The 13,867-nt window shown below is 46.5% G+C and overlaps 1 protein-coding gene across 1 annotated transcript in view; it reads right to left on the bottom strand.

The window, feature by feature from the left end:
- The window catches only part of LOC133541423 (U3 small nucleolar RNA-associated protein 18 homolog), a 24,988-nt gene extending 12,339 nt beyond the window's left edge, over positions 1–12,649 (bottom strand). The window contains exon 1 of the mRNA XM_061884831.1: positions 12,535–12,649. Within this exon, the coding sequence (XP_061740815.1) occupies positions 12,535–12,649 (115 nt within the window). The remainder of the gene's footprint in view (positions 1–12,534) is intronic.
- Positions 12,650–13,867: the final 1,218 nt, after the last annotated feature.

The following is a 13,867-nucleotide window of genomic DNA, read 5'->3' as shown; positions in this document are numbered from 1 at the left end:
ACAAAAAAGTTCACCTGACTTCACTTTGCTGCTTGTGATCGATGAGAGAAGACTCCCGCACTCTGTAAGCATTTAACTTTTATTTCCTCTTTCCTTTTCTATGGCACATCACGCCTGATGAAGGTTATTCTTACCGAAACGTTGCATGGATGTGTCATAGTTTGTAAATAAATAGTGCTATTTTTTCGAACTTTTGGACTTTTTCCTTGGATTATATTTTTCTATTTTTACTGCCCATGTGCACATTTTGGCTACCTCCCATCACTGTAGCTTATCTTTTATCCATATAATGTCCGAATTTGTGCGGATGCAGCCGCTATTTGGGTCAAATCAATCGACCCGGGACAGGGCCTTCGGACGGCCGCCATTAATGCTAACTGTTAGCCCACAACCACATGGTCCTGACTTTGACTCTGGGCCACACAAGAGCGGCCATTTAGGCTACAGAACACACCAGGGAGGTAGCCCCCAAGACAATCATTTTGGCCTCCAAACTAGATGCATGCAAAACATCATAATTATGATGCATCATCAAAAAAATATTAATAATCATAATTGGCCACCAACCATCAAAAGAATGGTTCAAACACTGACTATCATGATCAAGCCTGCACAAAACAATGCCGGCACGCAGGCTTTGATCTCAGTGAATGCAAACAATTGGGCTGACACAACAATTGGCATATTAAGGAAGCATTATTTAAATTCCATAAAAATTGAAATGGACAAACTGACCACCCAAATTGATTCAAAATGGAGGTCCGCTTTCTTCATCGCTTCCAATTGGGCCAAGAAAAAGTTGGGCTCAAAATTGACTCTTGACACCCTAAAACATGCGGAGACCCAAATCACTTCGCTGGTGTCACCTGACCCCCACATGGCTACCACGACTGGAGACCAGGATGACGCAGGACGAGCAACACCATCAGGACCGACCGATGACGTCACACCGGCGACTCCCCCCGATCCACCCCCGAAACCTCGGGCCCAGGCGGAGATCCATGGCGAGTTCCGTCCTTCTACCGGCGTGGCACCGGCTGTTCCCACGACTCCACAACCGTCCACGATACACGCTGAGGCTACCTGCCCCCCTTCTGTGACGCAAGAATACGGCAGTAAAGGGTTACCCTGCAGACGTCCCGTGATCGACCGGAGACCTTGGACCGTGGGACCCCGGCCCCCCCAGGTACGAAACCGGACTTATTATGAACCCCCTCCCACCTGCAGGCGACTTGGGACGGAGAGGTTGAAGCGCACGAGTGCTGAACTGATCCGGCCTCCTGAATACAGCTCGTATACCATCCCTGTCGAACCAGAGCGACAGCCCAGCACCGACCTCACCGATGTGCTGACACGGTGGTTCCGACAGTGGACTGGCCTATCCCACATGGGGTGCCCTACTCCAGTAAACAATCTGGTAAAATTATTGTAACTAAACAGGTGAAAAAATGTGTCTCACCTACATATGTCTGATTTGCACTATTTTGGCTCATTTGCATATGTCTGACCTGCCCTTATGTGTTGATGTGCCTCTTGCAGGGTCCTCGGGGGTTCCCGTGTTTGGCGGGGCGTCACCTTGGCGGGGGGATAGATGGACAGTGCACACACCCCTCCCCCCCTTTTTCTTTCTCTCTCTCTCTCTCTATCTCTCTATTTTTCACACCCTCCTCTAAACCTAATCAGCCCGTGCCTCCCCCCCGTCGCCGGGTTGGCGCCTTGCTTTGCGTGGGTCCCTCTGGGGTCTCTGTTGGGGGCCTCCACTACCAAATTCCTGTAAAAATTGCACAGGTGAACAATTAACATAAATCATTCCTGTAAACATGCACAGGTTAATAATTAACAAAAATGATTCCTGTAAACATTACACAGGTCAATTAATAGCATATCCAATTCCTGTAAAAATTTAACAGGTTAATTCACAACACATTCAATTCCTGTAAACAATCCACAGGTTAATTGACAACATATCCAAGTCCTGTAAACCTACACAGGCACAATTGTCATATTCAATTCAATTGTCACTTTTTGTCTTGGGACCACAGAGATACTGTACTATTTCATCACCCTTTTAAAACTTGTTGTACAACTTTTCTAGGGTCACAGTTTTCTCTCGCACCTAGTTATGCTTTTTGATAATCCATGTTGGACATTCATAACTAAGGTGCATTCTAGTGCACATGGGCTGCAGAGAACTTTTTCCTAAACCTAACCATAGTCCTGGCCCTATCATAGCCCTGGCCCTATTCTCATCCTAACCCTAACCTTGTTTGTAATTGTGCACAATAATTCAAGGCTTAAGGCATAATAATATAATTCATGGTGACTGTGGTAAAACAACAGGTTCCTGGATGAAGTTCTCTGCCACCTAGATTGTCTTTTGAAACTCCCAATGGGACAAAGAATATCTAAGGTGTTTTTCCTGTATTTTATTTATCATTATTTGTCATTATTTGTTACATTTTACAGTTTTATACAGGTTTATATGGCACTGCATTGTGATGAGCGGCTTTGTCCACCAGATGGCAGCATTGACCTATTTATAAACGCCTGTTGAATGTTTGTGTGAAAAAAACAAAAAAGTTCACCTGACTTCACTTTGCTGCTTGTGATCGATGAGAGAAGACTCCCGCACTCTGTAAGCATTTAACTTTTATTTCCTCTTTCCTTTTCTATGGCACATCACGCCTGATGAAGGTTATTCTTACCGAAACGTTGCATGGATGTGTCATAGTTTGTAAATAAATAGTGCTATTTTTTCGAACTTTTGGACTTTTTCCTTGGATTATATTTTTCTATTTTTACTGCCCATGTGCACATTTTGGCTACCTCCCATCACTGTAGCTTATCTTTTATCCATATAATGTCCGAATTTGTGCGGATGCAGCCGCTATTTGGGTCAAATCAATCGACCCGGGACAGGGCCTTCGGACGGCCGCCATTAATGCTAACTGTTAGCCCACAACCACATGGTCCTGACTTTGACTCTGGGCCACACAAGAGCGGCCATTTAGGCTACAGAACACACCAGGGAGGTAGCCCCCAAGACAATCATTTTGGCCTCCAAACTAGATGCATGCAAAACATCATAATTATGATGCATCATCAAAAAAATATTAATAATCATAATTGGCCACCAACCATCAAAAGAATGGTTCAAACACTGACTATCATGATCAAGCCTGCACAAAACAATGCCGGCACGCAGGCTTTGATCTCAGTGAATGCAAACAATTGGGCTGACACAACAATTGGCATATTAAGGAAGCATTATTTAAATTCCATAAAAATTGAAATGGACAAACTGACCACCCAAATTGATTCAAAATGGAGGTCCGCTTTCTTCATCGCTTCCAATTGGGCCAAGAAAAAGTTGGGCTCAAAATTGACTCTTGACACCCTAAAACATGCGGAGACCCAAATCACTTCGCTGGTGTCACCTGACCCCCACATGGCTACCACGACTGGAGACCAGGATGACGCAGGACGAGCAACACCATCAGGACCGACCGATGACGTCACACCGGCGACTCCCCCCGATCCACCCCCGAAACCTCGGGCCCAGGCGGAGATCCATGGCGAGTTCCGTCCTTCTACCGGCGTGGCACCGGCTGTTCCCACGACTCCACAACCGTCCACGATACACGCTGAGGCTACCTGCCCCCCTTCTGTGACGCAAGAATACGGCAGTAAAGGGTTACCCTGCAGACGTCCCGTGATCGACCGGAGACCTTGGACCGTGGGACCCCGGCCCCCCCAGGTACGAAACCGGACTTATTATGAACCCCCTCCCACCTGCAGGCGACTTGGGACGGAGAGGTTGAAGCGCACGAGTGCTGAACTGATCCGGCCTCCTGAATACAGCTCGTATACCATCCCTGTCGAACCAGAGCGACAGCCCAGCACCGACCTCACCGATGTGCTGACACGGTGGTTCCGACAGTGGACTGGCCTATCCCACATGGGGTGCCCTACTCCAGTAAACAATCTGGTAAAATTATTGTAACTAAACAGGTGAAAAAATGTGTCTCACCTACATATGTCTGATTTGCACTATTTTGGCTCATTTGCATATGTCTGACCTGCCCTTATGTGTTGATGTGCCTCTTGCAGGGTCCTCGGGGGTTCCCGTGTTTGGCGGGGCGTCACCTTGGCGGGGGGATAGATGGACAGTGCACACACCCCTCCCCCCCTTTTTCTTTCTCTCTCTCTCTCTCTATCTCTCTATTTTTCACACCCTCCTCTAAACCTAATCAGCCCGTGCCTCCCCCCCGTCGCCGGGTTGGCGCCTTGCTTTGCGTGGGTCCCTCTGGGGTCTCTGTTGGGGGCCTCCACTACCAAATTCCTGTAAAAATTGCACAGGTGAACAATTAACATAAATCATTCCTGTAAACATGCACAGGTTAATAATTAACAAAAATGATTCCTGTAAACATTACACAGGTCAATTAATAGCATATCCAATTCCTGTAAAAATTTAACAGGTTAATTCACAACACATTCAATTCCTGTAAACAATCCACAGGTTAATTGACAACATATCCAAGTCCTGTAAACCTACACAGGCACAATTGTCATATTCAATTCAATTGTCACTTTTTGTCTTGGGACCACAGAGATACTGTACTATTTCATCACCCTTTTAAAACTTGTTGTACAACTTTTCTAGGGTCACAGTTTTCTCTCGCACCTAGTTATGCTTTTTGATAATCCATGTTGGACATTCATAACTAAGGTGCATTCTAGTGCACATGGGCTGCAGAGAACTTTTTCCTAAACCTAACCATAGTCCTGGCCCTATCATAGCCCTGGCCCTATTCTCATCCTAACCCTAACCTTGTTTGTAATTGTGCACAATAATTCAAGGCTTAAGGCATAATAATATAATTCATGGTGACTGTGGTAAAACAACAGGTTCCTGGATGAAGTTCTCTGCCACCTAGATTGTCTTTTGAAACTCCCAATGGGACAAAGAATATCTAAGGTGTTTTTCCTGTATTTTATTTATCATTATTTGTCATTATTTGTTACATTTTACAGTTTTATACAGGTTTATATGGCACTGCATTGTGATGAGCGGCTTTGTCCACCAGATGGCAGCATTGACCTATTTATAAACGCCTGTTGAATGTTTGTGTGAAAAAAACAAAAAAGTTCACCTGACTTCACTTTGCTGCTTGTGATCGATGAGAGAAGACTCCCGCACTCTGTAAGCATTTAACTTTTATTTCCTCTTTCCTTTTCTATGGCACATCACGCCTGATGAAGGTTATTCTTACCGAAACGTTGCATGGATGTGTCATAGTTTGTAAATAAATAGTGCTATTTTTTCGAACTTTTGGACTTTTTCCTTGGATTATATTTTTCTATTTTTACTGCCCATGTGCACATTTTGGCTACCTCCCATCACTGTAGCTTATCTTTTATCCATATAATGTCCGAATTTGTGCGGATGCAGCCGCTATTTGGGTCAAATCAATCGACCCGGGACAGGGCCTTCGGACGGCCGCCATTAATGCTAACTGTTAGCCCACAACCACATGGTCCTGACTTTGACTCTGGGCCACACAAGAGCGGCCATTTAGGCTACAGAACACACCAGGGAGGTAGCCCCCAAGACAATCATTTTGGCCTCCAAACTAGATGCATGCAAAACATCATAATTATGATGCATCATCAAAAAAATATTAATAATCATAATTGGCCACCAACCATCAAAAGAATGGTTCAAACACTGACTATCATGATCAAGCCTGCACAAAACAATGCCGGCACGCAGGCTTTGATCTCAGTGAATGCAAACAATTGGGCTGACACAACAATTGGCATATTAAGGAAGCATTATTTAAATTCCATAAAAATTGAAATGGACAAACTGACCACCCAAATTGATTCAAAATGGAGGTCCGCTTTCTTCATCGCTTCCAATTGGGCCAAGAAAAAGTTGGGCTCAAAATTGACTCTTGACACCCTAAAACATGCGGAGACCCAAATCACTTCGCTGGTGTCACCTGACCCCCACATGGCTACCACGACTGGAGACCAGGATGACGCAGGACGAGCAACACCATCAGGACCGACCGATGACGTCACACCGGCGACTCCCCCCGATCCACCCCCGAAACCTCGGGCCCAGGCGGAGATCCATGGCGAGTTCCGTCCTTCTACCGGCGTGGCACCGGCTGTTCCCACGACTCCACAACCGTCCACGATACACGCTGAGGCTACCTGCCCCCCTTCTGTGACGCAAGAATACGGCAGTAAAGGGTTACCCTGCAGACGTCCCGTGATCGACCGGAGACCTTGGACCGTGGGACCCCGGCCCCCCCAGGTACGAAACCGGACTTATTATGAACCCCCTCCCACCTGCAGGCGACTTGGGACGGAGAGGTTGAAGCGCACGAGTGCTGAACTGATCCGGCCTCCTGAATACAGCTCGTATACCATCCCTGTCGAACCAGAGCGACAGCCCAGCACCGACCTCACCGATGTGCTGACACGGTGGTTCCGACAGTGGACTGGCCTATCCCACATGGGGTGCCCTACTCCAGTAAACAATCTGGTAAAATTATTGTAACTAAACAGGTGAAAAAATGTGTCTCACCTACATATGTCTGATTTGCACTATTTTGGCTCATTTGCATATGTCTGACCTGCCCTTATGTGTTGATGTGCCTCTTGCAGGGTCCTCGGGGGTTCCCGTGTTTGGCGGGGCGTCACCTTGGCGGGGGGATAGATGGACAGTGCACACACCCCTCCCCCCCTTTTTCTTTCTCTCTCTCTCTCTCTATCTCTCTATTTTTCACACCCTCCTCTAAACCTAATCAGCCCGTGCCTCCCCCCCGTCGCCGGGTTGGCGCCTTGCTTTGCGTGGGTCCCTCTGGGGTCTCTGTTGGGGGCCTCCACTACCAAATTCCTGTAAAAATTGCACAGGTGAACAATTAACATAAATCATTCCTGTAAACATGCACAGGTTAATAATTAACAAAAATGATTCCTGTAAACATTACACAGGTCAATTAATAGCATATCCAATTCCTGTAAAAATTTAACAGGTTAATTCACAACACATTCAATTCCTGTAAACAATCCACAGGTTAATTGACAACATATCCAAGTCCTGTAAACCTACACAGGCACAATTGTCATATTCAATTCAATTGTCACTTTTTGTCTTGGGACCACAGAGATACTGTACTATTTCATCACCCTTTTAAAACTTGTTGTACAACTTTTCTAGGGTCACAGTTTTCTCTCGCACCTAGTTATGCTTTTTGATAATCCATGTTGGACATTCATAACTAAGGTGCATTCTAGTGCACATGGGCTGCAGAGAACTTTTTCCTAAACCTAACCATAGTCCTGGCCCTATCATAGCCCTGGCCCTATTCTCATCCTAACCCTAACCTTGTTTGTAATTGTGCACAATAATTCAAGGCTTAAGGCATAATAATATAATTCATGGTGACTGTGGTAAAACAACAGGTTCCTGGATGAAGTTCTCTGCCACCTAGATTGTCTTTTGAAACTCCCAATGGGACAAAGAATATCTAAGGTGTTTTTCCTGTATTTTATTTATCATTATTTGTCATTATTTGTTACATTTTACAGTTTTATACAGGTTTATATGGCACTGCATTGTGATGAGCGGCTTTGTCCACCAGATGGCAGCATTGACCTATTTATAAACGCCTGTTGAATGTTTGTGTGAAAAAAACAAAAAAGTTCACCTGACTTCACTTTGCTGCTTGTGATCGATGAGAGAAGACTCCCGCACTCTGTAAGCATTTAACTTTTATTTCCTCTTTCCTTTTCTATGGCACATCACGCCTGATGAAGGTTATTCTTACCGAAACGTTGCATGGATGTGTCATAGTTTGTAAATAAATAGTGCTATTTTTTCGAACTTTTGGACTTTTTCCTTGGATTATATTTTTCTATTTTTACTGCCCATGTGCACATTTTGGCTACCTCCCATCACTGTAGCTTATCTTTTATCCATATAATGTCCGAATTTGTGCGGATGCAGCCGCTATTTGGGTCAAATCAATCGACCCGGGACAGGGCCTTCGGACGGCCGCCATTAATGCTAACTGTTAGCCCACAACCACATGGTCCTGACTTTGACTCTGGGCCACACAAGAGCGGCCATTTAGGCTACAGAACACACCAGGGAGGTAGCCCCCAAGACAATCATTTTGGCCTCCAAACTAGATGCATGCAAAACATCATAATTATGATGCATCATCAAAAAAATATTAATAATCATAATTGGCCACCAACCATCAAAAGAATGGTTCAAACACTGACTATCATGATCAAGCCTGCACAAAACAATGCCGGCACGCAGGCTTTGATCTCAGTGAATGCAAACAATTGGGCTGACACAACAATTGGCATATTAAGGAAGCATTATTTAAATTCCATAAAAATTGAAATGGACAAACTGACCACCCAAATTGATTCAAAATGGAGGTCCGCTTTCTTCATCGCTTCCAATTGGGCCAAGAAAAAGTTGTGCTCAAAATTGACTCTTGACACCCTAAAACATGCGGAGACCCAAATCACTTCGCTGGTGTCACCTGACCCCCACATGGCTACCACGACTGGAGACCAGGATGACGCAGGACGAGCAACACCATCAGGACCGACCGATGACGTCACACCGGCGACTCCCCCCGATCCACCCCCGAAACCTCGGGCCCAGGCGGAGATCCATGGCGAGTTCCGTCCTTCTACCGGCGTGGCACCGGCTGTTCCCACGACTCCACAACCGTCCACGATACACGCTGAGGCTACCTGCCCCCCTTCTGTGACGCAAGAATACGGCAGTAAAGGGTTACCCTGCAGACGTCCCGTGATCGACCGGAGACCTTGGACCGTGGGACCCCGGCCCCCCCAGGTACGAAACCGGACTTATTATGAACCCCCTCCCACCTGCAGGCGACTTGGGACGGAGAGGTTGAAGCGCACGAGTGCTGAACTGATCCGGCCTCCTGAATACAGCTCGTATACCATCCCTGTCGAACCAGAGCGACAGCCCAGCACCGACCTCACCGATGTGCTGACACGGTGGTTCCGACAGTGGACTGGCCTATCCCACATGGGGTGCCCTACTCCAGTAAACAATCTGGTAAAATTATTGTAACTAAACAGGTGAAAAAATGTGTCTCACCTACATATGTCTGATTTGCACTATTTTGGCTCATTTGCATATGTCTGACCTGCCCTTATGTGTTGATGTGCCTCTTGCAGGGTCCTCGGGGGTTCCCGTGTTTGGCGGGGCGTCACCTTGGCGGGGGGATAGATGGACAGTGCACACACCCCTCCCCCCCTTTTTCTTTCTCTCTCTCTCTCTCTATCTCTCTATTTTTCACACCCTCCTCTAAACCTAATCAGCCCGTGCCTCCCCCCCGTCGCCGGGTTGGCGCCTTGCTTTGCGTGGGTCCCTCTGGGGTCTCTGTTGGGGGCCTCCACTACCAAATTCCTGTAAAAATTGCACAGGTGAACAATTAACATAAATCATTCCTGTAAACATGCACAGGTTAATAATTAACAAAAATGATTCCTGTAAACATTACACAGGTCAATTAATAGCATATCCAATTCCTGTAAAAATTTAACAGGTTAATTCACAACACATTCAATTCCTGTAAACAATCCACAGGTTAATTGACAACATATCCAAGTCCTGTAAACCTACACAGGCACAATTGTCATATTCAATTCAATTGTCACTTTTTGTCTTGGGACCACAGAGATACTGTACTATTTCATCACCCTTTTAAAACTTGTTGTACAACTTTTCTAGGGTCACAGTTTTCTCTCGCACCTAGTTATGCTTTTTGATAATCCATGTTGGACATTCATAACTAAGGTGCATTCTAGTGCACATGGGCTGCAGAGAACTTTTTCCTAAACCTAACCATAGTCCTGGCCCTATCATAGCCCTGGCCCTATTCTCATCCTAACCCTAACCTTGTTTGTAATTGTGCACAATAATTCAAGGCTTAAGGCATAATAATATAATTCATGGTGACTGTGGTAAAACAACAGGTTCCTGGATGAAGTTCTCTGCCACCTAGATTGTCTTTTGAAACTCCCAATGGGACAAAGAATATCTAAGGTGTTTTTCCTGTATTTTATTTATCATTATTTGTCATTATTTGTTACATTTTACAGTTTTATACAGGTTTATATGGCACTGCATTGTGATGAGCGGCTTTGTCCACCAGATGGCAGCATTGACCTATTTATAAACGCCTGTTGAATGTTTGTGTGAAAAAAACAAAAAAGTTCACCTGACTTCACTTTGCTGCTTGTGATCGATGAGAGAAGACTCCCGCACTCTGTAAGCATTTAACTTTTATTTCCTCTTTCCTTTTCTATGGCACATCACGCCTGATGAAGGTTATTCTTACCGAAACGTTGCATGGATGTGTCATAGTTTGTAAATAAATAGTGCTATTTTTTCGAACTTTTGGACTTTTTCCTTGGATTATATTTTTCTATTTTTACTGCCCATGTGCACATTTTGGCTACCTCCCATCACTGTAGCTTATCTTTTATCCATATAATGTCCGAATTTGTGCGGATGCAGCCGCTATTTGGGTCAAATCAATCGACCCGGGACAGGGCCTTCGGACGGCCGCCATTAATGCTAACTGTTAGCCCACAACCACATGGTCCTGACTTTGACTCTGGGCCACACAAGAGCGGCCATTTAGGCTACAGAACACACCAGGGAGGTAGCCCCCAAGACAATCATTTTGGCCTCCAAACTAGATGCATGCAAAACATCATAATTATGATGCATCATCAAAAAAATATTAATAATCATAATTGGCCACCAACCATCAAAAGAATGGTTCAAACACTGACTATCATGATCAAGCCTGCACAAAACAATGCCGGCACGCAGGCTTTGATCTCAGTGAATGCAAACAATTGGGCTGACACAACAATTGGCATATTAAGGAAGCATTATTTAAATTCCATAAAAATTGAAATGGACAAACTGACCACCCAAATTGATTCAAAATGGAGGTCCGCTTTCTTCATCGCTTCCAATTGGGCCAAGAAAAAGTTGGGCTCAAAATTGACTCTTGACACCCTAAAACATGCGGAGACCCAAATCACTTCGCTGGTGTCACCTGACCCCCACATGGCTACCACGACTGGAGACCAGGATGACGCAGGACGAGCAACACCATCAGGACCGACCGATGACGTCACACCGGCGACTCCCCCCGATCCACCCCCGAAACCTCGGGCCCAGGCGGAGATCCATGGCGAGTTCCGTCCTTCTACCGGCGTGGCACCGGCTGTTCCCACGACTCCACAACCGTCCACGATACACGCTGAGGCTACCTGCCCCCCTTCTGTGACGCAAGAATACGGCAGTAAAGGGTTACCCTGCAGACGTCCCGTGATCGACCGGAGACCTTGGACCGTGGGACCCCGGCCCCCCCAGGTACGAAACCGGACTTATTATGAACCCCCTCCCACCTGCAGGCGACTTGGGACGGAGAGGTTGAAGCGCACGAGTGCTGAACTGATCCGGCCTCCTGAATACAGCTCGTATACCATCCCTGTCGAACCAGAGCGACAGCCCAGCACCGACCTCACCGATGTGCTGACACGGTGGTTCCGACAGTGGACTGGCCTATCCCACATGGGGTGCCCTACTCCAGTAAACAATCTGGTAAAATTATTGTAACTAAACAGGTGAAAAAATGTGTCTCACCTACATATGTCTGATTTGCACTATTTTGGCTCATTTGCATATGTCTGACCTGCCCTTATGTGTTGATGTGCCTCTTGCAGGGTCCTCGGGGGTTCCCGTGTTTGGCGGGGCGTCACCTTGGCGGGGGGATAGATGGACAGTGCACACACCCCTCCCCCCCTTTTTCTTTCTCTCTCTCTCTCTCTATCTCTCTATTTTTCACACCCTCCTCTAAACCTAACCCTAACCCTAACCCTAACCCTAACCCTAACCCTAACCCTAACCCTAACCCTAACCCTAACCCTAACCCTAACCCTAACCCTAACCCTAACCCTCTAACCCTAACCCTAACCCTAACCCTAACCCTAACCCTAACCCTAACCCTAACCCTAACCCTAACCCTAACCCTAACCCTAACCCAAAAAAACTATAATTTCATTCCGGCACTCACCAGTGAGAAGTTTGCTACGGGGAGGGACAACCTTCACTGGACCGAGGAAACGGCCAAAAACATGCTGAAGCACTGGCTTCACCATTTAAACATGGCATCCCCAAAAACCCGACCTGTCGGGGGGGTGACACAAGCACAAACAACACCACCACAAACACAAACAAAAACATTGTAAATTTGGCAAAACATTTCACACTTACCTCCTCACAGCGCTCCCTCCTCAATAAAGGCCTCACGTTCGTCCCATCCACCCACCTTAGTCCTGAGTGGCACCACCAAATGAAGTTTGACTTACAAGAATACCACAGGGGTGTCAAACTCGCGGTGTTCTATGAAAAGCAAGGGTCCCTCGGTCCGCGACCTTTCACCGCCCGGTCCGAGTGGGAGCCCTCACCCGGTCTGCTACCTCCAGAGGTCCACACACTGGTCCTAGCGGACGAGCATCCATCGCTCCTATCGGGTTGCGCCCTCGCCATTACGCCCAACCTCACGCGTGACGAAACTGAGGCCCTTCAGAGTCTGAAAAATAACAATAACATTGTTATCAAACCGGCAGACAAAGGAAGCGCTGTGGTCATCTTTGACAGGTCTCAGTATGTCTGGGAGGGCACCAGACAACTGAACGACACCACCTACTACTCCCCGTTGGCCGCACCCATTTATCTTGACACAATCCCTATGGTGGAAAAAATCATTAAAAATTTATTAAATAAAAGATTCATCAATCATAAACAGTTTACTTACCTCCTGGGCGAATCGGATCCCCGTCCTCGTAGGTTTTATTTACTCCCCAAAATCCACAAGGAACCCCACAAATGGAGCCAGCCCCATGACATACCCCCGGGCAGGCCCATAGTTTCCGACTGTGGGAGCGAAACCTACAGGACGGCAGAATTTATTGATTTTTATTTAACGCCACTTTCCATCAAACACAATAGTTATTTGAAAGACACATATGATTTTATAGAAAAAATTAAAAATCTGACCATTCCCCAAGAGGCCATTCTGTTCACAATTGATATAGACAGTTTATACACAAACATAGACATTGAACAGGGCATCCAAGCCGTAAAAAATATATTTGGCAAATATCGAGACATTAGCAGGCCGGACAAAGAACTCCTGCAGCTGCTCGACATAAATTTAAGGAGGAACGACTTCGAATTTAATGGGAAGTTCTTCCTCCAGATTAAAGGGACAGCCATGGGGAAGAAATTTGCCCCGGCATACGCCAATATTTTTATGGCGGAATGGGAGACCTCCGCCCTCGCAGCGTGCCCGATCAAGCCCCTGCATTACTTACGGTACCTCGATGATATCTGGGGGGTATGGGCCCACTCCGTAGAGGAGTTTGAGGTGTTCCGCCACACCCTCAATACTCACAACCCCAGTATCACTATCAAGTCCACCACCAGCCCCATGTCGGTGGATTTCTTGGACACCACCACATACAAAGGTCCAGACTTCCCCTCCACTCACAATCTGGACATAAAGGTTTATTTCAAACAGACTGACACCCACGCCCTCCTCCACAAGACCAGTTTCCACCCCCGACATACCTACGCGGGACTGGTCAAGTCCCAGCTGCTAAGATTCCACCGGATCTGCACCAGGCGGGAGGACTTCGTCACGGCCACGGGAGCCCTGTTCACGGCCCTGAGGAAGAGGGGATATTCGAGATCCTTCCTCAGGAG

This window comes from Nerophis ophidion, linkage group LG23, assembly GCF_033978795.1.
Source record: "Nerophis ophidion isolate RoL-2023_Sa linkage group LG23, RoL_Noph_v1.0, whole genome shotgun sequence".
NCBI classification, from domain to species: Eukaryota; Metazoa; Chordata; class Actinopteri; order Syngnathiformes; family Syngnathidae; genus Nerophis; species Nerophis ophidion.
The sequence above is the reverse complement of the archived record's forward strand: the minus strand, read 5'-3'. Positions and strand labels throughout refer to the sequence as shown.